At 43.8% G+C, this 27,056-nt stretch overlaps 1 protein-coding gene across 9 annotated transcripts in view; it reads right to left on the bottom strand.

The window, feature by feature from the left end:
* bahcc1a (BAH domain and coiled-coil containing 1a) overlaps positions 1–26,209 on the bottom strand; it is a 62,006-nt gene extending 35,797 nt beyond the window's left edge. For 6 of the 9 annotated variants that reach the window (XM_080905361.1, XM_080905360.1, XM_080905359.1 and 3 more), the window contains exons 1-2: positions 25,918–26,209; positions 22,617–22,940 (exon numbers count right to left, since the gene is read on the bottom strand). In XM_080905361.1, the coding sequence (XP_080761487.1) occupies positions 22,617–22,788 (172 nt within the window). In that variant the 5' untranslated portion in view covers positions 22,789–22,940; positions 25,918–26,209. Of the gene's footprint in view, positions 1–22,616; positions 22,941–23,078; positions 23,259–24,600; positions 24,620–25,917 lie in introns of those variants that run through there. The other 3 variants (XM_080905356.1, XM_080905355.1, XM_080905354.1) reach the window with 3 other exon arrangements.
* Between the last annotated feature and the right edge of the window lie 847 nt (positions 26,210–27,056).

Here is a 27,056-nt window from a genome sequence, read left to right as displayed (position 1 = left end):
AATAAATAGTGACTTAGCCGTTGCTCCACCGCCTCCTTGTAAAAGTTATGTTTTCTTCACCTGTGTGTTTTCTCTAAACTGTGTTTATTTATTTCTCCAGTTCCTAAGTGGAGCCAGCAGTGCAGTTGTATGCGCTCTTAAGAAAATCGGGTCATGTGCATCCTAATCGGCACCGATCCCTGACAGAGATGAAGATTAATCCTATTAGGGAATTAAAGGAGAAGGGGACACCGGGATAAGGGGAAACCCACCTCCCTTCCTGACATCTCAACACCACATCCCAACACTCAAACTCACACAGTTGTGTTCACATAGATCCAGAGAAACAAACACAAATGCCGCAGAACCTCCGGAGGTGGAAGTGTTAACTAGTGCTACTGTTTTGCTCCGGCGTTGGTGTGCAAGGGTGAAGGAGACCAGTTTGCGTGCAACAACAAAAATATACATGCATGCACACACAATAATGTGGGCCCAGGCATGGGCCCCTGAGGGCGGCACGGAGTGAGCAGCAGGCAGGGAGGCGTAGCTAGGAGAACGAAGGCCCAGTTGTCATGGGAACGAAAGAGAAACAGCGCTCGAGGCAAGGAGGCTGAATACGAGCCATTACAACAGCAGTGGGCAGATGCAGTTGGTCAGCATGCTGCTCAGCAAGAACAGCCAGTCTACCTTGAAACCCCACTTAGGTCACAGTTGCAATCAAACACACACTCGTCCAGTGAATTTAAACAGGTTTCAATTGTCAAGTTGAGGGGAGGGATGTGATGTCATCATACAACTCGGGGTAATTTGGGGCCTTGACGAAGCATAATACAATCTCATCTGCATGTGGACCACAAAGTGATGGGGTAAAAGGAAAAAAAAAAGCTAGGAAGACAACAAGCACCCACCCACAACATCTTGTTCTTTTCAACGCTGGGAATCAGATCAAAAATTTCTCCTGAAGAGGCAGACGCCCATCCACATGCGCTTGTGTTTATGAGCATGTGAGGGAGCACATGGGGATCTACAACTACGCCTCTAAGAAGAAGAAGAAGAAGAAGAAGAAGTACATTTATTTCACCTTGGATCATATTTCTCTGTCTGCTCTTGAAAAACAAGCCAAGGCAGTCTAAAGCCCTCCGTCTTATTCACAGACCGCAGCCCGAAGGGACGGATGGACGTGTCGTCTAGACAAAGAAGCCAGACGCACAATGAGAAGTGAGAGTGATGGTGACGCGAGGAGAAGAGAGACGGAAAGAAAATTGCAGATGTGACTGCATCAACCTGCTCTCCACAGCTCAGTGATCACCAAGTGCCACAGAGTGGAGGGAAGAAGCAGAAGAAGAAATGCCAGAGAATAAAAACACACAGACACACAACCAGTTTATAAGAGCTCGTATCAGAGAGTCTGTGAGCAGTTTAGGTCGCTCAGTGAACGGTCAGTGCCATGTGGCAGCTGTACTCTCTCTCACTCTCTCAGTCATGTCCTCTGACAGAAAATACACACTCCCCTTCTTGTCTTAAATGAATGAAATTAACATCAGATTGGTGATTCAAGGGAAAATAAATATAAATGTACTTCTTCCAGGAGCTGCTAGTTACTGGCACTGCTTTAACACAGAAAGAAACGCGACAGAACATATACTGGTAAGCTAGGTTTTATATTATATCAGACATTTAAGAATTTCTGTGTTTAGCTGTAAATTGTAGCAGCTTGTTTCTTTAGCACTTGTTTACGAAAGAACCCACTATGAAAGTAGGAAACAGCAAGGAAGAAACAGACATTTGAAGAGTTACTTACCAAGTAAAAACATACTGAGCAGGATGCTCGTTGGTAAGCGAACTTCACTCCCACTTCAGTGTCTTTTTCATCAGAGTTTCCTACTAATGTAGTTCCATGTTCTGCCCAGGAATTCAGACGCCCAAGAAGAAGCCAGCCAGACTTTCCACACATACACATTCACTCAAACACAGGACTTAGTTTTTGACCCTCCAGTAACACAGACTGGATTGGGCAACTGTACACATCAGCAGCCCCAGACAGACTGCACTGCTACCCTGGAGGGCCGCTGACTAACCCAGCACCTACTTCCTCACAATAAAACACAGATGGAATTTCAAATGGCTACTAAAGTGGGGGGATTTCCTTCAAACAGTCAAAGTCATCTTGAAAACATTAGTGCAACTGGTAGCCAAATTCCTCCTCACTTCAGAACGGCTGTAGCAAGTTTTTTTCCCCTTCCTCTTCTTAACTTGCCCCCTGCTTTACAAACTCCCACCTCCCTGACTTTTTTCTTTCTGTGTCGATGTCAGGCTTGATGGTGGGACTGGGGGAGTGGGCTACTGCAGGAGGATCAGAAGTATACTGAAGTGAGGGAGAGAAAGAGTGAGAGAGCGAGCAGGCAGTCCAGTCCTGGACCTGGGCCCAGTGCAGGGGTGGGGGAAAGTGCCAGCAGCGGACGCCTCCAACACTCTCCACACTGCGTGCCTGTGGAGTGAGTTTAGTGGATGTGGTCAGTGTGGGGGTGGGAGAAAGAGAACCAGTTATAAGAATGGATGGCGAAAGAGAGTGAGAAAGCCTCGTTACTACATGCAACATCCAGAGGAGGGGAAAGGGGTGAGAGTTTAGAGTAGATAAGAGACCGAGGAACTGTGAGAAACTTTCAAAGTGAAATCAGCAGAGAGCGTGTGGGAGTATGTGTGTGTGCGTTTATGAACATATGTGATCCTTTGTGTGTGCGATTGTGCATCCGTATGGTGGTCGTCTCGCTCAAGTTGACAGCCTGTGTTTGCTGAGTGGCTTCGTGGTCAGCCACTCTCTCACTACTGAAGTGATGACGGGGTAAAAGGGATTCTGGGAATTCTTTGCATGAGTACAATGCAAATAAAATTGGCCTGGAGAGGTCAGCTGAAGAACCCCTGCCACTTCACCCAGCTGTTTATACAATATAGAAGTCGACATGATGTGGATAAGAGATTCTAATCCTAAACAAATTAGACCAACTGGCTCACTCAAGTTTGGCAGGGAGCCCGAACATAACAATGGAGCCACACATGCCACGCTAAAGAGAAAACGGGAGAAAATGTGCACACATGCCACCAGCGTCTCTCTTTATCTATTCTACTCCTCGAACCTTTTCACTGTTTATACAGCAGTTTGCAAAACTGCAAAAGCCAGCATCACATGTGTCTAGGTACCTGGCCAGGCTGCCATTTCAAGGAGTACAGCACGTCATGTTTATCACAATTAATCATTCATGAAGCTCTTTTTCAGAAAGGTTTATTTTTATCAAAAAGGAGCTTCCTCTTCAGTTCCATAGCCGCTGTGCCAACACTGGTATGAGGGGCAGGAGGGGGCCAACAGAAAGAGATATCAATGTCTGATAGAGTTCCTGCTGAAGAGGTGTGTTATGGGCAAAGTAAATAAAGAAGACAGACTGAAATTTCATGGCTATTTTCTGGGGAGCGGGCCAGGAAGTGTTGTTTAAGAGACAATCAGACATCTGACTGTCAAAGTGAGATTGTGCTAAGCGGTGAAGATTGCAGGTGAGAGCTAGAGCGGAGTAAAAAACTGGGGTAAGAGTGGGGCGATGAAGGGTAAAGTGCAGTGCTAAGGTTTAATGCTACTCACTGTTTATTGCTATTAAAATATTAATAGCCTCAGGCAAAGGTTTGGGCTCATCACTTAGACCCTTGTTTAAGCGCGCTTGCTGTGAGCCATGTGAAAGTGCAGTTGTTTGCTGAGTCACTGGCCTCATCTGTGGAGAACAAGCAGACATTCCAGGTCCGGGACTCGGAAGGTGGGAGGACAGATTCGAAACAGCAACAGCACCAGGCCAGGCCAAATGAGCTCAAGGCCCATTACCTTCCTTTTATACTCACCCACACATGCACACTCTCTTTACCTAGTCCCACAACAGAGATTTAAGAGAACATACAAGAAAACCACAACACGAAATCACCGCATTCTGCTTTTGCTCGTTTCTGTCCTTTCTGTGAGAACTTAAGTGTTCATGATGTAACAGGAAGTGCAAATTACTCAAGCAGTTTTCTCATTACGAAGTGTTTTCTCTCAAAGCACATAGTTATTTCCGTCAGCATTTTACTTTATTAAACTTCCCTCCACGCTTTACTAAACCTATTCCTTTTTTTCCCTCTTGGCTACGTGGATAAAATGCAAATGTTTCTTATGGAACGGGCATAAAAGGCATCAGATTTAGTTGGAACTACTTTACTCCTTGTAACTTCTACAGGACATTTGATGTGTCCAGACCAAACTGGTGGTTGTGCTTGTTAACTGACCCATTGTTCCACGAGGGTCATTTGTTGCATCCCAGCTCTTTATTCCCGAGGCATGAAATTGCGATTCCCATAGTGGGGCTCGTTCTCTCATCCACAGATTCACGCTAACATCCACATTTTTATTTTGCCTTCTCTTCCCTTCTCTGCTTGATCCTGTCTTTATGATATACGCACACAGCAGCAGCACACCCAAACACAAAAAGAGCCGCCCACAGCTGCGTCAGGCCATCTCTCTAACAATCCAATCTGTTTTCTTTCCCATGATGTTTCCCATTGGCACAGGGAGGAGAAAATCAGATTTACTCCCCCACAGGGCCCATGCAGTTGCACTGATATGGAAAATGATTTCAGTGCTGCTTGAGCCCATAAACATTATTTTGGTCTCCCCTGTTAATGACACATTTCTTCCCAGCATTGTGGATCTCACAGAGGAAGAGATGAGATTCAGGGGGCGAACAAGGGAGGAGGAGGAAGAGAGGAAGAGGGGAGGAATCCTCCAGGGCCTCGCATACGACAAGGGAGTCCTTCACCCCTCAAACTGCTTTCTGACATCCAAGACTTATTCAGCCTCTTCTTCATTCACACACGCACACACTCAGAAATACAAACAGCTAATCATCCTACCAATCATTCAGGAGCTTGAATTGCATGGGTCATTAAATACCACCACACTCCCCAAATCCCAAAAAACAAACAGACAGAAAAAATAATAATTCCCCGTTAGAAAGCAGAGCAGAGTCAAAGAAGGCTTTCTCACCTCTCTCTGTATCGAGCTGTCAGCCTGATTCTAAACACACCATGTTTGGCTCCGGGGCTCAAAGCCGCCTTACTACAATTGTGTCATACAGCCCACATATCTTTTTATTGGTGGTAGCAGCCAATATAGCAGCCCCTCTTCTCCTCCTTTAATGCGGGGATAAAATTTATACTTTTAGCGGTGTGTTACAAACACTTTCTGCCCGAGGCATATTGTCAACGACAGGAGCACGCCGTTGCCTTGAGTCCTAAACGCAAGTCATTTAATATGATGGTGTTAAAAAAGAGACTCCAACAGGCCAATAGTGAGGCACTAAACCTCCCATTTGGCATCCATTAAAGCCCATCTGCAGGAACAAATACAAGCCGGATGAGCAGGAAACAGCCACGTTAGCTATGACTAAAAACTATCCTTCATTTGTGAATATTCACTCACAGGTCTCTGAAAACTCTAGATCCAAAAATGGGATTTTCATGGTCCTCCTGTTTCACTGGAAAGATCAGATGGAATGCTCTGAATCTGGTTTGTTTTACAGCTGATAACTGATCCTTCTAAATCCATTGGTTTTATGTTCTGGCCATGGGGATGGATGGGTGACTAACGGCAGCTTGCGTGCCATGTTTCAGCCGACGCAGGCAAAGCTCAGCCAGCCAGGTCACGGACACAGACATGCCTCGTAGTGGGGAAAAAAGAGAGATTAAAACAAGGATTCAGCACTATTCTCTAATTAGTACCCTGTTAACTTTTGAACTTAATTGGTTAATTGAGATGTGGTTAGACCGGGCAGGTTTCCCCTCCCTCAGGGTGACCATACGGCTCCAGCATTTCAGCCTGGCAGTGCCTGGCACAGGAGGTGGCTGCGTCTCTCTCGCTCTCGCTCTCCTTCTCTTTTTGAGCATCCCACCGCTCCACTGACGAGGAGTAATGATGCCGCACAGGAGGCAGTAAAACTGTGTTTTGCGAGTGTGTTTTAGCAGAGATTGTACCCATGCACTGCACATATGCTCGTGCCACATCAAAGCGGTGCTTTGACTACCCAGTCCTGGGTGGTCTAATCCTCTCTTCTCTCAACCAGCAGTGCTAGGTAGATAGACTTTGGAAAAGTGTAGTGTGGATGTTGGTGGATGTTACCTCACCACAGGCGAGGGTTCTGTCAAATTCAGAAGTTAGTTTGCTTTGGAGGAGACATGGGCAACGTGCTGAGGGAGAATAAAAGTGCGCTGCAATGCATACACAGATAAACGCACGCTCACGCTTGGGCGTCGCATTGCTCGAGTCTCCCCATCTCCTTTGGTTCATGCACAATGATAACCACAACACCACATAAATCTGCAAGCAGCTCAATTCATTGGAGCAAATTTTGCCTGCTGTCTTCCCTTTTTCACTTTCATCCCTTCTTCTCCATTTGCTCCTTCGAGCCCCATCACTCATTCCCCTTCTCAGTTTTCCTTTTCCGTCCTCACACCCTCTCCATCATCCCACATCACTCTCCCTCCATCCCCCTGCTGCTCAGTTCCATATTTCTGTCCTCCCTCATCACCTCGGTCTCTTCCCTCAGTTGGCGTCAGCCACATGCTTCAAAATGGAAACACTTTCTCTTCATTTTCAGTTTTTTTTCTCTTTAAAAATCACTTTTCCTCCCACTCTCTTGTCCCATTTGCGCTCCGTTTCTCTGCTCTTGTTTGTCCATCAGTGTTCACAAGGTCCAAAAGTGTAATGAACATCTTGTTTTATGGGGTTAGCCCCTCCCTATATCAGAGTCACCCATAAATCAACATCCTAGCATTCAAACGGCAACGAGGACTCGTCGGAATGTCCTGTTCTCCCCAGTCTTCCCATCTTTTCTCCCTCCCTCCGTCTGTAGCCTGGCACCTCATTTAGGTCATGCAGAGCAGTCCCGGACATCAGGGGTCTGGTTGGAGTCACTACGTTGCTGCTGTCCTCCAAGTTCTCTTGGATTGTCCTGTAATATGATAAAGTCTGATGTCTGTGAGAGAAACAGAAGGCAGCTCCCTGCTCTGGCTTCTCTCTTTTTGATGTAGCCTGTCAGAGGCACAGAGCAGAACAGTGCAGATAACAGAGCCGGGAACCGCTGCACCAGCCAGTCCAAGGTCTTTCTGCAGCCCTGAATGTAATTTGCTGTTGGTTCACAGGGGGAACAAAGGAAAAATGTTTAATTCTTGTAGCGTTCGGCTAAGACAAATGCAAGCAGTTTTGTTCTGATAACCTACAGACAAGGGGAAGCGAGGCACCTGGGTAGCCAAGGCCAAACATTATACAGTATCACCTTGTAAAGAACACAGTGTATAATCTCACATGCATAACCTTGACTTCTCTTGTTACCAAACGTCTTAGCCATAATGACAAAACTCTTCTCGACTCATGGAGATAACCACTTCCTCTCCCACTTTATCCATCTGCACTTTCAAATGCACCAGTTTAGCCAAATCACGCTGCCAAACTGGCCTTTAAAGATGAGTTATATCTTGCGATAACTCTTGACACCGGTCATCTATGGAATGCTGCTGCCGGTGCTGCTCAACATCTGCAGCCACAAAGGCAGAAATGAGTAAAATTAAGAGCATTTCCTGTCATCATTACAAAAGAACGGAGCTCATCATTGCACAAACATCAGCAGATAAAGTGTAACACAGAGCAAGGCAGCAGCAAAGACAAAACCCCCCACAAATTTAAATGCCTCTTGTCTCCCCTCCTGTTCCCTGACCTGCCATGACCTACCTTAGCCTCCTCTGCTCTCCAGCTGGTTATCTTGACGGCTTTAACGACTCATTGTGGAAGAGGCAAAAATACAAGGTCAAACCACGGAGGAGGAAGGGGGATTGTTTTTTCTAGATCAGCTGCTCATTCCTGTCTGTGTGGATGAACAGCTACCACTGCAGTCCTCCATTACTTTTACAGTGATCGCATTTAGTATGTTGGAGGGGCATTATGGGCCATCATGTGTTATCCTCCCCTCTGTATTTGTCTGGGACACACACACACACACATATATATATAAAAGAAATAGCAGAGAAGAAGGGAACAGACCTTGTGGGCTTACAACAGGCTTGCAGCATCTGATCGAAGTCAACAGATGTGTTGCAGCTGCTTGTTTGGTTTGCCTTAGCAGATCCTTCCAATCACACACACTTACTGACAAGTCACACAAAAACACCACTAAATACTGAAAAGTTATAAACCTGCAAGTTAAAAAAAATGTTTTCCAACTGGCCATGTCTAATAGTTCTATACTAGCAGTGTTTTAGGTTTCAAATAAAAACTCAGTATCCCTGAGTAACTATTAAAGTTACTTTGAACAGTGCACCTATTCTTATTTTTCTTTAATTTATGCTTAACATTGGTGGCCATAAAATATATCAGCACCTATGCTGGGTCAGAAAGCCAAAATTTATATGAAAGGTCTGAACTCATGCAATGATTTGGTGAATGTATGAAACAAATGAAGCAAGTCATAGCTGTGGTGGGGTTGACCGGAGAACACGAGGGAAAAGTGATGCAGGGAAACCTCGGCTGGGAGTCTGCATGCTCACAGGAGAGCAACAGCTTTCAGCAGGTTATCATAACGCCAGTGTGAGCCAAGCGCCGTCTAGATCTGGCAGAGGCCATAATGGAGAGGAGGGGCGTGTGGAGGGGAAGCGGCGAGGAAGCAGACTAAAGAAGAGTTATTAGGGTGCTGTGAGGCAATGAGGGGAAGAAGGTCTCCTGAAATGTTTTGACACAGAGATCACAAATGTGACACAGGTGCTTAAACACAGATTTTGAAAATCAAAACACGGACATCTTTCTTTTTGCGTCCTCTCCCCTGCGTCCTTTGTTTTCTTCTGCTTTTTTTTTTGAGACAACTATTAGTTGTCACTTCACCTTAAACCGCTCATTCACTGATGCTTAATGGCAAAGCGTGTTTTATGACTGTCAGACTGATTCGTTACCAAGCTGAGCAATAACAGCAGAGTCCAGGTTCTTTACGCAGACTGCCAGCACCCTAAACACCCCATTATTTTAATGGGTTAACATGAAAACCAGACAGTCTAGCAGAACGAATAACCTGTGCTGGGACCGCAGCTTTATCCATTGTTTTGTGCTGTATGTATTACCACATGCACCGCATTCCCTCACAGCCACTGTGTGAGTATGGATTTGTGTTTTGGAGAGTGTGGTTTCTAGCCTTTACTGTATTTGATCTGGCATAGCTTTCTATTGTGGCGATGGGCTTTGCTCTCCTCAGATAAGAGAGCAGTTATGTCAACACTGGGTGCTGTGAAGGAGCCGCCTGGTCGTGTTGACATTCTACAACATTGCTTATTTACTCTGACCACAGAGTTCAGTCATCATCTAGTTACTAATACGCTAATAACCAGAATCCTCCTGAGGGTGGAGCCCCCTACTGGCACTGCCTGGTACTGACTGTGAGCAGGTGAGTAAAGAGGAGTAGAATGGGGGTAACAAATGGCTTTGAAAAACCCTGAGTTTAAAGCAGGCTGCTAGCAGACTGAAAAAAAAAGCTTGACAAATGCTTCTCACAACACAGACTCAGGCAGCATGAGTCTGCATATTGAGCTGTGCTGAGCAGCCCTATCAGTAAAGAGCCAGTGGAGCAATCCATGCATAATTAGAGTAGGGGGAGGGGGTTAATTGACTTCTTTGAGAAAGATCCTGATTTCTATCAGCCAGTCCCATAATCATGTGAGTCAGGGCTCTCATTAAGCCCCCTCCCTCATTTATCTCTCTTCTCTTCTTCTCTTCCCGTCTAACCCTTTGGCCTCCTATACCCCCCCCCCCCCCCCCCCCCCCCTCCAATGTTTGTAAAAGAAAAGAAAAGAAAAGAAAAGAAAAGAAGAGAGAAGAAAAGAAGAGAGAAGAAAAGAAAAAAGGTGAACCCCCATCGGCTCCTGCTGTGTCCTCACCAGGCCAGGAAAGGGTGAGCTAGATTTATAGCTAGCACCTGAGTGAGTAAGGTCCACATAAAGACATGATAAATGTACATTCACATGCACACCAACACTAAAAGCTCCAGACTTCAGTTGACCCGACTGCGACCTCAGTGTGGTAATGTGCTCACCGGCAGATATTAGCAGCAAAAACCAGTTACATTCAGCCCCGTGGCCAGCAGTGTTCTCCATATAAAGTTGCACAAAAGATGCAAACACATTTTTTTTCATTTATTAGTGTCAACAATGATGCTCAAACCACAATGCAGCGGGAACAGCACCATAACAAGTGTTTTGAATTATTTACAAGCAGAAAGTATACACTGCATACCGACATGCCTGCTTGCCACAAACACAATACGTTACGCTGGCATGTCAACACCTATGAATATTTACTTGAAGCATATCCGCTACGACAAGGCTTTTATTCAACATGGTTTTAAACCAATCGCAAAAAAGGACTACGGCTTCCTTCTGGCTGCCGTCCTTTTCGCTTCCCTTTCTCCCTTATTCTGTCTTATTCTATTGCTGCTTTGTGGAAACAGTGAAAGATCTGGAGAAAAACTGAATTCCACTGAGACGGAGTGAGAGAAAAAAATGACATGAAAAAAAGACGAAAAGTGGCAAATGAGAGATTTCCTTCACAAGCCCATACATCACAAGATGTGGGCAGGGGCAGTATAAGGTCCACCTTAAATTTCTTTTAAAAAAAGACTAACTTTTTTCACCCTTTTTAAAAAAAAAAAAATCCTTTCACAAGTAGCTCTAACCACCATTCTCCCTTTGCATGTTCACAAATACAAACCTACACAAACATATGTGCATAATCAAAAGAACACAAACTTTCTCCCTTCCTCTCCGCACAATCTCCCAGATGGTGTATGTGGTGGGATGGCACTGCTCCCCACCAATCTGGTTGTGGCACAGCAGCCTGGCTGACTGGCTCAGAACCGTGCCTCATAAAAATCTCTTGCAGTTAGGTGCAGGGCGGCCTTCAAACAAAAGCAAGTCCAAGCAAGCGTGCTGTAATGAACCCTGCTCATTCTCAAATAAAAACATACAGGCTGGTAGACCCTGAAGTGCAGCTGCTCCTTCAGGTAAGAGACATGGACCAGTGTGGGGAAATATGCCCTTTGGTGAACTTGGTTAATGCATGCAGTGTAGGGCTACACACTTGGTGAGAAGCTGGAAGAGCAGAGGGGCATAGATACCCTACTGGGATTAGGTATCTGTTGAACTGGTAGGGAGGAGGTGGAGTAAGCAATGGGAGCAACTGTCAGCAGCCTTTTTAGCTTCAGCGCTTGCGTGAGTTAATGTGGACTGCTGCTGGATGCGAGACTTAAAAGAACCGCCGTTACACTCGACATACGTGAGCTGGGTAAAGCAAGGTGACGAAATGGCTGGTTTGGAGCGCCGGGAAGGCTCAGCCGGTGCTTGAGAAACTTGAGCCCTGTGCAGGATGGTCCCAGAGACTGATGGAGATCCAAAAGGACTTAGGATCTGCTTTCATTCTGAGTGTTCGCCATCTGCCTAGCTCGAAAGAGAACCCATGGAGCTGGAGAAAACTGACAACTGACAGATGAGACACTGAGCCCAAAAAAAGTGTGTGTATGTGCGTCGTGCATGTGCACGAGTGCAGTCAGCATGTCAGTATTGATCCTCAAAGCAGCTCCACTTTCTGAAATAAGATCTGTCAAACAGGGATACACGCATTTAGTCACACACACACACACACACACACACACACACACACACACACACACACACACACACACACACACACACACACACACACACACACACACACACACACACACACACAATAGAGTTAATACACTGTGGACCTCATAGCTTAAAGAAAATTTGCTCTCTAAAATAACAGACATCTGCACAACCCTCACATGTTCCACTCTTCCCAACAATCCTCTGCTTCCCACACAGCTGCCTACTTTACCGCTACACACGTGGTATTTATCCATCCAGTTTCCATGTGTACAGATTATTCTAGTCTCGCAATACCCTGTTACCAAGGATGACCAATTCGCTCCTCATACCTCACTGCTTAGCCGACACGTTACTGATCTTGTACATGAATTAATAAACTCAAACTCATCCCATTTTGTTTCCTAACAACCACACACGAATAAACATACACATGACACATTTATGACTGGTAGTCATCAGTGGACTGTTGTTGGGGTTGCATTTGGGGTCCCTGCTGTATGAAAATGCCTCCTGAAGATCTCTCATGTGATCCCGTGAGTAATCCTTGAAACACACCAGTCTATGTAAGAGCCACGACTAAACCAGTAAGTAATCAGCACAGATACACACTAGAAAATTCCTGTGACTCTGTTGAATGTTTTCTCTGACCTCCAGAGCTCAGAGAAACCACAATGATGTCTGTATTTTTTCTGCCTAGATAAAAAAACAGACAACACAGGCCTAAGGGTCTGAAGAAGAAACAGCAGATATTTCCCATAACTGTCAGGCCATATGCAAGGAATATCATGTGATTTTAAGCACTTTACTGCTGAGCTTCTTGTAGAAGGGAAAGAAGCCTTTACACCTGAATAAACACACACACACACACACACACGCAAAATCCTAATTATAATTCAAATTATGAGGTGAAAAATAAGCACAGCTTCTTAAAAGTCCTACCTGATTACTTCAGCAACAGGCTTACAATGTATAAATCCATCTGTGTGCTATTATTCAGACATACCCGCTAATCAGCAATGTAATTGAAGCAGGTGGATTTATCAACCAGCAGCCCCATAAAGAACTGGAGAAGAGAGAGATGGATGGAATATAAAATGCCCAGAGATGAGGTAGAATTAGGCACCTGCATCAGCCCCCTGTCCACCCCCACATGCTGCCCTCTCAGCTGCCTGCCACTCTGTTTCCTCTCTCACTCCTTTCATACAATCTCTACACCACACGGCTCCTTTGATTGCCGTTTCCCATGGGCATACACAGACACACACACAAATACAACAGAGGCATACACACAAAAACTCAAAACACACTAAAACACACTTCTTCTGTACTGTTCAGAGACAGTTGTGCCAGCTGAGTTTTGATTTGGAAAGAAAAGTTGCTTCTACTACAAATAATGACAGGCACTCAAGAAACAAGCGGAGCACAGCTATCAAACAGAAAACGCACAAGTATGCAAAAACTTGCGGGAAAACATGCAAAAAGCACAAAAAACCCCCACTCCTTAAAAGCAAGTTTAATCAGAGATACACACAGGCAGCCACCCACACATACCAAACACACACACACACACAAGTGTGTTCACACACCCTCCCATTATGCTGTATAACCAAAAGGCATCGAGCCATTTCAGCAGCTTTCTGAGAGCCAGCCAAGTAAGAGGTCTGTCAGTGCATTAGCCAGCATGTAATCATAGCCCAACCTCACTGCAATTAGAACTGGTTCTAATTCTTCACTGGAATCGCTGCCTTCTCCCACCACTAATAGTTTACTTTACTGCAACAGCTGACAGACCCAACCCTGCCTCCCTGCTACAACACACACACATCCACAGCTGTAGCTCGTCCGTCAGCATGCCAGATCAAAGTGGATCCTGGGAACAGTCCCCTGCCATGTCCCACTTGTGCCACATGAATCCCATGAGTCTTTAGGCTGTGACACAGTTCACCTTCGTGGTGAAACTCTGTGAGTAAAGGCCTCTTCTTTGCTGACGTTCGATGCCTTAAAAAAAAAACTCCTTACACAAATGTGAATGAGAAATGACAGCGGAACCACGGAACAACTGCAAGAATAAAACACGTAAGTGTTCCTAAAGGCTGTCTATATAAGAGGCAAGCATGTAAGGCGTGGGTGGCGAGAGAGTACTGGGGAAACTTAGCTAATGAAGACTGAGGAAGAGGGAGCACTCCCTATACCGATGGCATTGCCATTAGCCTGTGAGCGGGTGCACTTGGGTGTCACTTCAAAGCATTCCCCACTATTAATCAGAGGCTATCCAGCCCTCCGGCAACGACCCTGCTAGCTGTGCCGCTAACTACCCCCCTAAACATAAGCACAATGGAGCTATCATTACGGTCGTTACGCTACACCTCGGCCAGACAGAGCACCTTTATCTCGGCATATATGTTACACACTGGCAGCCAATTAATTTACCTGCCACGTCTGAGAATAAAGGAAAAGGAGTGGGTGGTGGCAGTTTGGTGTATGCAAGCAAGCATTTCCATTATGTAGGAGTTTATGTATTAGGGTGGGGGGATGGGAAGAACCTGTCTCAAGTTGCATCCCACAGGCTGTGCATTCAGCCTCTTTTCTTTTTCCTCTTCTTCCTCTTTTTCTTTTTTGTAATGAAAACACCTGCAAGAGGCTGCAGCCTGCCTGCCCCCCCCCCCCCCAAAAAAAAACAAAAAAACAAAAAGAGGCACATCCCTGGCCTGATCTGGCTCTCACCTGGCATCCCCAGGCAGGAAGCCCAGTGCCTCCCCCGCTCCAGCCCCACCGGCAAACTGCAGCCACTCAGCTGGGTGTCAGCCACCAAGCTTGAGGATTAACTACAGCACTGGCCCCGTCGCTTTAATACTAGATACATTTTATACAACGTTAATCCCAAACATCAACTCTTACTTCGTTTTGTTTGGACTGTTTTGGATGGATGGCGCTCTCCACTGGGTCAAACTAAAAGCCTACAGGGCACGGGTGCAGAATTTATTCTCTTTTATTGGGGTGACTGTCAAGGCTAATGGATAAGGGGGGAAAGGAAAGAAAGAAAAAACAGAAAACAGCGATTGCTTTGTTTTGCTGTTGCTTGTTTCTCATAAATTTGCACATTCATGTTACATGAGGATGAGAGGGCTTACAATACAAGACACTCTCCCCCTCCCTGTCCTGTTGTACTGTACTGAGACACTGCAGACTGTAGCAGTGCTGAGGGGATGAGATAACCGCTCACCATTGTGAGAAAAGGCTGTCAAGGCTTTGTTTTTTTTCCTCTTTCTTCTCTCTCTCTCTTCGTCTCTCTCTCACACCTTCCTTTTATTCCTACTCCCCAACTGTCTCCCTCCCTCCCTCCCTCCCTCCCTCCCTCCCTCCTTCTCTCTCTCACTCTGGAATATGAAAAAAGCTGGAGTAGTGGTTGCAGAAATAGCCCTGTTTCTATAATTAGATGTAAACAGATGAACCAGACTCTCAAGCTTGCTCTGTCCCACTGGCCCCATGGCCTCCTGGGAAGGAAGATGTGTGAGACTGCATGACGTCCTTATGATGTGTGTGTGTGTGTGTGTGTGTGTGTGTGTGTGTGTGTGTGTGTGTGTGTGTGTGTGTGTGTGTGTGTGTGTGTGTGTGCATACGCAAGTGTGTACATGCTGTTTTTTATGCGTATGTATTTGTAATGCACCAGCAAGTGTATGACAGCATTTGACAAGTGTGCATCCAGACTTGCCGTCACATCCCTCTCTCTGTCCGTTTTTTCTTTCTTTCTCGAGGAAACAAAGTAACCTTAACTCGCTAACACCAGAGGGGAGGTCAGTGGGCACGCATGGCAAGAGGAAAAACCTTACTGCAAAGCAGCGACAGCAGACGTACGCACATCTGTTGCTGCAAAGCCAGTCATTTACCCCGGATCCACGGGATGCATACTGTATCAGAGAGAGAGGAGGCAGTGTAGCCTAGTGGTCACATCAGGCAGAGGGGGCAGGGGGAAAATATGCAGAAAGAGGTGGAGGGCAACAAAACAAATCCATTTTGAGGAACTGGTGGTGGTGGGGGGGGGGGGGGGGGTGAATATGAAAAGGGTGGGGGAAATGGAGGATGTGGGGAAGCTTCAGGGAGGAGCAGAAAGGGTATGACATGGATCATCAAAGAACAAATGTGTAGGCATGAGAGAATTTATGGTGCAAAACGAGTGATTTGAACAGAAAGCAGAAGGGGAGGAAGAAGTTTTTGGGGGGGTTCTGATCAGTGTCAGGCAGAGCTCAGGATATTCATGCAAGAGAGAGAGACCAAGACAGAGGGTGGAAAAAACAGAGCGAGAGAGACAGAAAGTGCAACAAGTCCCTTTTGGATTGAGGACTTGGCATCTGGTTGGATATTCCCAAGAGACTTATTAAAATGGAATTCCTGATGCTAATCTTTGTTTTCTCACAAAAGGGCTGACACACTCTTCAGAGGCATACGGCTTGTATATTTAATGGCAATTTTCTTTTTTGCATATACTAAGTGGAACATCTTATTGAATGGTACTGTACATCACAAACACCTGCTTCTCTTCACTGGCAGACTTCGAAACGTGGGTAAAGTTTTTCTACCAGTTTGCCGCACACTATCATTTATAGATTACAGTCATTTGAGTAAGGGAAGCTCAGAATCCAGAAAATAGAAAGTGAAGGAAATAAAGACAAACTCTAGAGAAAAACCATAGCAGTTGCTGAATTATATCGTTGTTTCAAAATAAAAATCCAGACATTACAACATGTTAGTGCTGAAGCAGAAAGTGAAGCCTGCACAGCTACCCCGAAAAACTGTCATTTTCAAAACTCCTAATTTGTGCGGAGAAAGAACACGCCATTAGAGCAGCATGCTGTTTCCTGTGAATGCAGCACAAATTGGGACTGCTACACATGCCGCACCAAGTGGCATTCAATTCTGCCAGAGAACTAACATCAGATCCAGCAGAGACAGGCTCAGACGTTAGAGGGTTAACAATGCACCTGTCTAGGCCTCACAGCCAACCACGGGGTGCCTCAGCTCTAGTGGGGTGGGGTGGTTTGTCTGGAGAACACTACCCCAAGACACACAAACACACACGCAAACCCACCCACCAACCCAAACATAACCACACACACATTCATAACACTCGTGTGCTTGCAGTATTGTCACTGACCGCAAATCTGCTAACAACAAAAGGGCCCCCCTATTTTGTTTTTTTTTTTGTTCTTTTCACTGAACGATTACAATAATAAAATTGAAATTAAAAAAACAGTAATCTGGATTTTCTGCTTGAGCCGTTAATAATGTCTAACAGCTGTCACATGCAATACGGCCATGCGCTGAGGTGGGCCTGGGGCTGCCTGATGAGAAGCAGCCTGATACTAGAAGAGAGAGGGAGGGAGCATGAAGGGGGCAGAGAGAGATCTGAATCACAAACAAAATAGCAGCGGTTGGCTTTGGGCAAACCTATCAGTCTATTTAAGCAGGCAACAACACTTTTATTTTCATTATTTTTTGCGTGCATGCATATGTGCGTGCATGTTCATCGTGGCTTCGTTGGATTCGTCAATTAACTTTTCACTTCCTCACATTGAGTGTAAAAATACATGAGAGGGTTTTGAAATCCAATGCCCTGAAATCCAATACAGGAAGGTACTACCCTGGTAGTCACTGTCACCCATGGGACTCCTTTGTGTTTGTCCTGTGTACACGCCCCAAGCTCAAGGCAAGGGTTCTGTGGCATCATGCCACATGGTGTGGTTTGGGTAGCGGACTGAGTCAAGAGCCTGTATCTGAGGTAACATGGCCACCAGTTAACCAAAATCCTCTTGCAAAGTCAGATCCTTTTTTTTCTCTACCCAAGGCGTTCACTTTGTGTGAACAGTTTTGCTGATAAGCAACAAAATTTAAATAATAGAACTTTAAATTTATTACACTCAGTGGCTGATTTAGATGCTAATATTTTTTCATGATCACTTAAATCATTAGTAAAAAAAATTCTTTTTAATGATACAGATACACCTAAAGTCTTGTTACTCTTGCAAGCAAAGGTATTTGCAAATATGTAAGGGGCTTACCCTTTCACAGACAGTTGACTGCCCTTGCCAGTCAGTTGGATTTCCAGGGGGGGCCGCAGTGTCAGGGGAAGGTGACAGATGGCAGCTGCACAGGGCAAGGTGCTATTTCAGCCAGGTGTAGGATGCCAAGCAACGCCTCCACTATTCAGGGGGACTCCACTGACAGCATGTCTGAACTGTGTTATATCACAACAATCCACAAATGAGCCCAACAACAGGCCATGGTTCTCACTCTGTTTTGCAGAGCCGTAGCGTAAAGCCAAATAGAACTTGGCTTAAGACCCATGCTCTGTCACTGCACATCAACTATAGTTGCCCCTGTGTACAAGTAGCCTTTTAATACAATGCTCACTATATTCAAAATGTATGTTCGCTCAGATGTCACTATAGCCCAAAAGGTTTAGAGTTCCAGAGAAAAGACTAGTGGCAGGATGAGTGAGGCTGGAAGCTGTGCTGCTAAATAATTACACTGGCCATGAAACACACTCCAGCCGCTGCTCTTGTCTGGGGTCAACAAGGAAGGGGAGTGGGCAAAGGCAAACAGGAGCTGGGTACAAACCCGGTGAGTGTTCAAAACACTAGAACTACAAGGCCAAGAAGAAGAAACCTCTTTTCCCACAAACAACCTTCACTCACTCGCTGAAGTTTATTGTTTTAAAGACCCTGGTTGTAACCAGCCCCTTGCTAACTCCACCAAACACCTGTGTTTGTGTTTGAAGCCTCTTCCCAGCATCCACAGACCCATGGGACAGTCCAGCAATGAGACGTTCAATAAAAGTCCCAGTAAAGTTATTTATTCTCCTTTGGAAAAAAAATGGGAGAAGCCAGACAGCATGGCTAACCTTTGAAGGGGGGGGCGCTGCTCAGATATCCAACTAGGACATAAAAACCAAGGGAATGACAGGGACATCCTACCAGAAAACAATAAAGGGGGTGGAAGGGGCTGTTTTTTATCTTTAACAGCAGCTGTAAAACACACACAAATCTGTGGTCTACAACAATGGCCCAGGGGCAAGGGAGGGTGGCTAAAACAGAAGTGGCAGGAAGACCACTACTTCCCAGACACAAGAGTCTTCCTGCTGGAAAGAAAGGAGACTGAAAAATGGAAGGGAAAAAGAGACAGAGGACAGCCTATGGAAAGGGAGGCCGGGCAGATGCAAAGGAAGAGGAGACTAAGTGAGATGGCATAAATATGACCTTTGATTACATGGGATGTTTAGAGCAGAGCTCAGCCATGGACAGGCTGTGAACCCCCCGCTGCTTTCACACAGCCACACCTCAGTCAGAGCACACTGATCAGAACAATATGGCTGAAAGATGAGCCCACAGCCATAAATGCCAGCAGTAAAGACAGCTCCACTGTGTCTCCTGCTCTGACACTATCCAGCATCTGAATCTTGGCCTCACAGCCAAGCGAGGACCGTCTCCAACTCTGCATTGGAGCCAGAAGAAGATAAAATTACTATTTCAAAGTCCTTGTAAATGAACTGGCCAAATTAAATCGCATTAGAGGAGTTTACAGGTCTGTGTCGAACTGTATCAGCAAGTACAGGCAGAGAGAAGTTGCTCCAATGTCAGATTCCCAGAACACAGTGCAAGTGTAAACTATAAATCGACCACCTGACATGCATTACAAATGACTGGCTTGTAGTAGGTGAAGATGGACAGAGGCAAATGCAAACTGACAGAGTCTCTACTGGCTCTAAGTAACATGGTTCAGTGGACAAGAGGGTAGCAGTGTGAATGTGGCATGCCGAAAACCTCCCCAAAAACAAAGGAATTTTTTCCCAGAAAAAAAATTCAAAATTCCAAAAGCCTGTTAGGAACAATGCCAGAGGAGAATGCTGCAACTGCCATCGCTCTTTTTTAGCAGCAATGGGTGAAGGGAGCGCTCGCAATAAATACCTCCGCAACGTCAGAGGAACCCTTTCAAGGAGCCACATCAGAAACCCGCCTTTGAATGCATTTTTTACATCAACCCTGAAATATTCATGCTCTTTGTAAAGTATTCATGTGAACCAGTGTGCAAGTTAGTCCCCAGGGGTAAAGTGAAGAGAAACTGAACACACTCCGCAAACAACACGCTCAGTTGTGCTAATGTTGCCAGCATACAGGACACTTGAAGGGACACTAATGACCTGCCCTGTCAAGATGAACAAACTGGAACCAGTTTGGTTCGACACCCTACAAGCATTTAACCAATCTTACATAGTAAGATTTGATTTAATGTTTTGGGGAAACTGGAAAAAAAAATCTATATGAAAGCAATTAAATTGCAAAGTAATGTTCTTTCTAAAAAAGAATTCAGAATAAGTACAAATCTTTTTTTCTTTTTCCTTTTACAACACGAGTTTACATTTAAATTGTGTTTTAATGAACTTTCTATCCAGGTGCTGGTATTAAAAGCTAGTTCTGCCACCAAATATTTCTTTTTTTTTAAATGTCTAAAAAAATGCAACATGCGGTCTTGACAGAAATAATCCAATATTTTTACAAGCTGCTATTATATATATATATATATATATATATATATATATATATATATATATATAAATTATGCTTCATGTCTCATCCACATATCTGCATCATGGCATGCCTGACATTTACAAATATTATTGAAACAATGAATCAAATGCTGGATGTCAGCAGAGCACAATAACAAAGTCATCCTAGTGGAGGCTAGAGAAGATTTGGAAATTATGTCAAATTATTTTTATGTTAATTCAATCAAACACTTGAAATGTAAAGAATAAAATCATTTTGCAGATCACGAGGATATTAGATCGCGCCGCTGTCACGCCCATGCGCTACTGACAAGACTGAGGAGAACAATAAACCACCTGTGTTGCTCATTGAACAGTGATGACATTTGGAAGGTTAGGCCTTCGTGTGTGTAGCACAATACTACGAAAGGTACACCAAATATGGTTGGGGGGCAGGCGGTGGAGGGGTGCACCTGTGCTCTGTAGCCAGCACTGAGCCTTCGTGCTCTCAAGCAAAACATCTGTAAGAATGAATGGTAAGAAAATAAAACAATAAAAATGAAAGACATATGGATGCAGGCACTGTGTGTGTGTGTGTGTGTGTGTGTGTGTGTGTGTGTGTGTGTGTGTGTGTGTGTGTGTGTGTGTGTGTGTGTGTGTGTGTGTGTCACTACTGCCAAAAGCACACATGAATGATGAGAGATGAATTGTGAACGGCACCCATGAATTCTCCTGAATGACTAATTATGCCTCATGTTTAGTAGGATTTTTGCAAATGAATGCAGAATTTGGTTAGGATCTGGTTAACTTACTACAACCCTGCCCTGCTGTAGCAGAACACTTTATTTAAAAAATCCCAAACATAAATAAACAAACAAGTATATAAAATAACAATTCAGATTTTTTTTATCATCAGGGATGACATGCATGCTGAATTTTCACCACCGACACTGAGCGGGTTGTTACACTTTTAGCGGCTTGGGCATATAAAATAACTTTAAAGGGTTTAAATATTTAAATATGCCTTTTTGCTTGCCAGTAACCCAAGACTGCTCAGCTGCATCATAAACATGTGTTTTTAGGGGTTGCATTTACATATTTTCAAAGAAGATTCTTTCAAAAGTGGAGCTGTTTGATGCAATCAATACGCCTCTGTTTTGACTTATCTTATTTAAATCTCTTTTGTTTTACATGGGTGGACAAACTAAAAAGGGCCAACACGCATTTTGTGATCCAGTCCATTAAAACAGATGTGCAATATAATTATATTATCCTTTTTTTCCTGTCTGAACTGAATTCTTGCCATTATATATTTAATTAAATCCAGAATAATGTGTGAAGAGAATTTTAAAAAAAACTGAATGTGGGCACAAAAAGTGACCACAAATCAAGTAAATGTGTAAAGAGGAGCACTTTCAAGGTTTTGTGGGGTGGAGGGACTGTGCATCATTTTCTTTTATTGTCCTTTAAAAAAAACAAACAAAAAAAAACATATGAGCTGTTGGAGTTAATTCTGCAGGGTTGTAAATTTTGGACTCTTCTGTGCAGACACAAATGTGCATACTTCCGTTTGTAAAACATTCACATTTGGGTTCACATGAAACCCAAGTCACTTGCTAAACCTGATGCATTCACTGTGAACACATTTGCACCCCGACACTTCAAAGCCCAATATAGAAGGAGGATTAGTATTGCTTTCCTTCCTATAACCTTCATACGCCATAACCCATGCAGACCTGCTCATCCATCCATCCATCCATCCATCCATCCATCCATCCATTCCGTGCTTATGGCTCTGGGTATGGCCAAGGGTTTTGGTTAAGCGATGGCATCATTGTGACACTTTACAATTTAACGTGAAGTGACAAAATCTCATTTTAAATTCAGCTCGCGAGCCAGCAGGAAATCAGTGTCGTTGTGCTCTGTCCAGCTTCCTACGTGCAAACTAAAACAGCTCTTAAACACATGGCATTTACCCATCTTATCAAGTGACTATTTGTTTAACAAAGATGTCGTCATTACCTTTAAGATAAATGTTGATTCAGCTTAATCACAATTCCTGGTTTAAGGCCTTGTGTAAATCAAATCTCTCTTGATTTATTAGCTGATATTTGCATAGCGGATTCCTGTAAACAGTCACACCTGAGCAGCCCATAATTTATAACAGAAAAACCCCCTCTATTATTCTCTTTTGTGCAAAAATAATCAGCTTGGTACGACTCCATATACATGCCCGACACCGTCTTGTATTCGGGCTGATAAATGCACAGCTGGCTTTATGGCACAACAAAATGAGAAAAAAAAAGAAAAAAGAAAAACAGTATTGCTGTGTGGGAGACACACACACATTATACGTTTGACTAACCTGAGTGGGGAGCCATTGGTATGTGTGAGGGGTAGTATTTCCCCGGCGGGAAGTGGCCGGCATGCTGCACAGAGCTGTGGCCCGAGGGAGCGATCCGAGAGGCGGCTCGGTGCACCAAGGCGCCCCGCTCAGAAAGGAGGTGCGCCGGAGCAGCGAAATCCCGTCCTTCCATTCCGAAGAATGTTTAGTAATCCGAAATCCGGATAGGGCAGGTCAGGAAAATCAAATGCAACCCATATAATAATCCTTTCCCTCGTATCTATGTGTTGCATTCAGTCGATCGCAGGCTTCTCCAGCCAAAAACGTAGCCCCCGATCATCTTTTCTGTCAGTGGAGAAATTCAGAGACATGTTCAGTAAATGGAAAAAATGGAAAGCTCATTTAAGATAAGCCTAACACGATGCAAAACATTACTGCAGTCTAGTACTATAAAATAAATGGGAGAAAACACATCATTAGTACCGCTTCATTTATTTCTGCTCAAATATCCTTCCTGTCACACTAAGGATATATATTTAAAATATTGCTAATAAAAAAAATAAACCTTACGACTTATAACTGACTACAGAAAATAAGACATGGCAGATACAAACGACCACCGAGGCGCCCGAAAGCCCACTGAGCCGGGTTCAGCTCCGGCTCTATTGATCAGCCTGGGATACAGGCCTAAATATGGAGGGGAGTACTTCAGATTTCACAGACACGTCGAGCAGGGTGACACATTTTAGGTTTCTATATGTTCACTTTTGTATGCAAAGCATTACAATGCTCAGATTACGTCGAGCCTAAACATTTTATTCAACATCCATGTCAGCAGTCACCAGATGTCACCATCTCTAAAAGCACAATGACATGCAATATAATGATTTAGATCAACTGTGATTTCTGCGGCAATCTGACAATCCCCCCTACCCCCGCTTTGTAGTTTTGATAGGGAGAGGAAACGTGTCGTCCTGTTTCGGAGGGTTAAAAATGATGGAAGCCTACTCAGCCTATCTCAAGGTGAACAACGCTGCCTGCCTTCTCTAGCTCGTCCTATTGTCTCGGGTTGATGCATGGCGTTTTTTGTGCCTCTGTAATCTCCATCCACCTCTCATTACGCATGGCACCGTTTTGCTCTATAACGATATTAAGTGGCATAAATCGCGAATATATCATGCAGCATTTTCAAGCTACAAAAATCCCAGTTCTTAATAAATATGACAATAAAAGAAACTATTTGAAGAGGAAGTCTGAGCTGTCAGTTCGCAGAGTTTCGACACAAATCGTAAGAATTGTATTGAAAATATTAATAGTAATAATAATAAATAATAATATACTTAGAATACAGCCTTATAACAGAGATGCATCAGCTCCTGAAAGGCATGGACTCACCCCCTCTCTTTCTCCCTCTCTCCCTGAGTGTGTGTGTGAGCGAGTGTGTGCACGTGCGCGCGTCTGCGCGTGAGTATATGTGTGTGCGCACGTGAATAACTGCACTCTCACTGTCTTCGTCTGCCTTGACCTATTTCAGGTCAGGTAATCAAATGGAGTAGTAAATACATTACAGGCTACATCCTCTGCCATGCCACAAAAATAGAAATATTTAGTCTGGATGGGAAAGTGGCCCATTCTCAAAATGAAAATAAACTGTATTTTACTGTTAAAAAAAAAAAGGAGAAAAATATATATATATATTACGAATTTTAACAGGTCTCCCAAAAGGGGAAAGCTTATATTGTGCTTCAGTACTGGCTGTTGGTGGGGGGGATTCAAAAACAACTCTAGTAATTTCCAAAATATAAGTGAAAGATTCATTTTATATTATAGATTCTCCATCTGAGGTCATCAATAGCTTTTACAAATGGATTGCCAAGATAATAATCTATATCTGTTTCATAAATGTAATAACTAAAATAAAATGTAATTAAATTAAAACTATTTTTTTTACAACGTCCAATAGAGAGCAGGCATATTATCATTTAAGCTATTTCATTCTCAGCACCATTATCTCCCCATGTTGCCAGTTACAGCCTCCAATCCAATGTCACACACACAACAACAATAAAATCGCTCCATTCGCAGGTCCTTGGGAAGAAGAAAAAAATCGTATTGACCGAGCCTTCCTGAGGTAATGTGTGAGCTTGCATGTGAATCCTCAACGCGAAAACGTGAAATAAGCCCTGCTATAGCATTCATGATAGCAGAAGATTGCGTTCTTGGGCTGCAAAGCGATCCAAGGTGAATGGCCGCCCGTCAGGAGGACTGCCTTTGTTTCCACACTGAGAAAGTGCTTTGCAGTCGGCCATTACCTTCCCCTCGCCATGCTGTTACGTTCAGCCTTCCCTGTATGCCAACAGACCTGTAAGAATAACACTACTGAGCATTTACCAGCTTTCTAAATATTCCGAAAGTATACGCACGGGCATGTAATTGCTGCCGTGTAATCGCATGTGGTTATTTGTTGTTGTTGTTTTTTATTTTAGCCTAAAATTTGCGAAATCGTGCATCAAACAATCGTTCGAATAACGGGAGAAAAAAAATCAAAGGATCGACCACCATAATACAATTGATTAAGCCAATGTCAATTACAATTGTAAGATCGAGTCGACGGCAGGAAAGCAGATAGTTAATCAAATCACGCGGTATAGGTCGGATAGTGCTGCGAGACAAGCGGCCCTCCGCGACTGAGCTGGCCGGCAAGGAGTGCACATCGGCCGGGGTGTGTGAAGACATTCCTCCCGTTCTCTTTGTATGCAAATTTTCCGGTAGGAATTTATAAGTCTGGCAGCCATAATATAGACACACCAAGAGGTAAAGCACAGTATTCTAAACTATTAATCAAACGATATTATTTTTTATTTTATTATTATTATTTAAATAGCTGAAATTAAAATTAATCAAAAAATAATTAAACTAAAATATAAAAACACATAAAATATAATACAGCTAAGCTTCTTGATAATAAAAAAGAGCTGTAAAGTCGTTAATTAGTAGTCATTTTATAATATTACATTGCATAATAATAATAATAATAATAATAATAATAATAATAATAATAATAGGCCCTTGATTATGTCATGTAAATGTAAATGTAGGGTATAAAATTACAATTTATTCCTCGGAAGATACAGCTCATCCTGTTTTGTTATTTTAGAAATTATAACAAGGCACTCTATAATGCACAGCATGCCACATACAGCCTGGCATTTTTTTTAATCTGCATTTTTACTACACCATCTGTCATTTTACAACGAGGAAACAGGCCCTGGTATGTTTTATTAAAAGTAAAGAAAATCAGGTATATAAAATTACTACTTACTGGTATGTTAAATCCTTGCATAACCATAAATTATAAAATCACAAAATTCAAGGAGGAAAGGTGCAAGGCCAAGTGCGACGCCCATTTAAATCAAAATCTGAAATAAACCATGTGGCTAGAGTGTAATCCTATAGTAGACTATTTCCATCTGAGGCTGTGCAGTAGCCTGCTGGTTCACTCTATGGAAGCAGTGCGACCGGGGCTTCCGGCCTGGCTGGATTGCGGCTCGGATCTCCGAGCAGCGGTTTCTCTCCCGGTGCAACTGCGTACCTCGCGTCTCGAGGGCAGGGTAAACACATCCTTCCATTGGTCGGATGCCTGCATGTTAATGAGCTCGTGCCGCCTGCCCGCGGACAGGGTGGTTTCCGATTGGCTGGCAGCAGAGACCAATAGTGTGGTGACTGGCAGTGATAAAAGGAGTGAAAAGCGCCAGATTTAAAAGCACTGGATGCACAAATCGCTACAATAGAGCGCAGTGCACCACGAGCACAGCTTTTAATCTATCGCAGATAAAACTAAGATAGAGAACGGCTTGATGATAGTATAAAATCAAGAATTAAACGGCACATATTACATTCATGTGCATTTAATTATTTATAGCAGTGCACCAAAGTATTCTAAGGAAGAGACACTAATAAAAAAAAAAGAGTCGTTTTAACCATTTACCAAAATTCTAAAGCCACAAATGAGCAATAATCCACATAAAAGCATAAACACTTAATATACGTGTGTGTGTGTGTGTGTGTGTGTGTGTGTGTGTGTGTGTGTGTGTGTGTGTGTGTGTGTGTGTGTGTGTGTGTGTGTGTAAACAAGAGAGAGAGAGAGAGAAAGAAGAAAATAAAAGAGTACACTGTAGAGCATGGATGTCAATCTCATTTTACTTTTTGGGCCATATACATCCAACTTTGATGTGAATTGGGCTGGGCCAGTGAAAATGAAGGATATACGTGTTCATTGCTCAGACTGTCTTGTAATTGTACATTTAGAACACAAAGCTTTCTTTCATTCATAGAAAACGTCCTTTTACTTTGGTCTAGTGTGGATGGCAGTGGGGGGTGGGGGTCTTAATCAATAATCAAACCTATAAAAATACAGTTAAACGTTCCAAATTTTTGCACAACTTTCTAAAGCTGTACAGG

This window comes from Rhamphochromis sp. 'chilingali' (assembly GCF_963969265.1).
Source record: "Rhamphochromis sp. 'chilingali' genome assembly, chromosome: 15".
Lineage (NCBI taxonomy): Eukaryota > Metazoa > Chordata > Actinopteri > Cichliformes > Cichlidae > Rhamphochromis > Rhamphochromis sp. 'chilingali'.
This window is presented reverse-complemented; position numbering and strand designations above follow the sequence as displayed.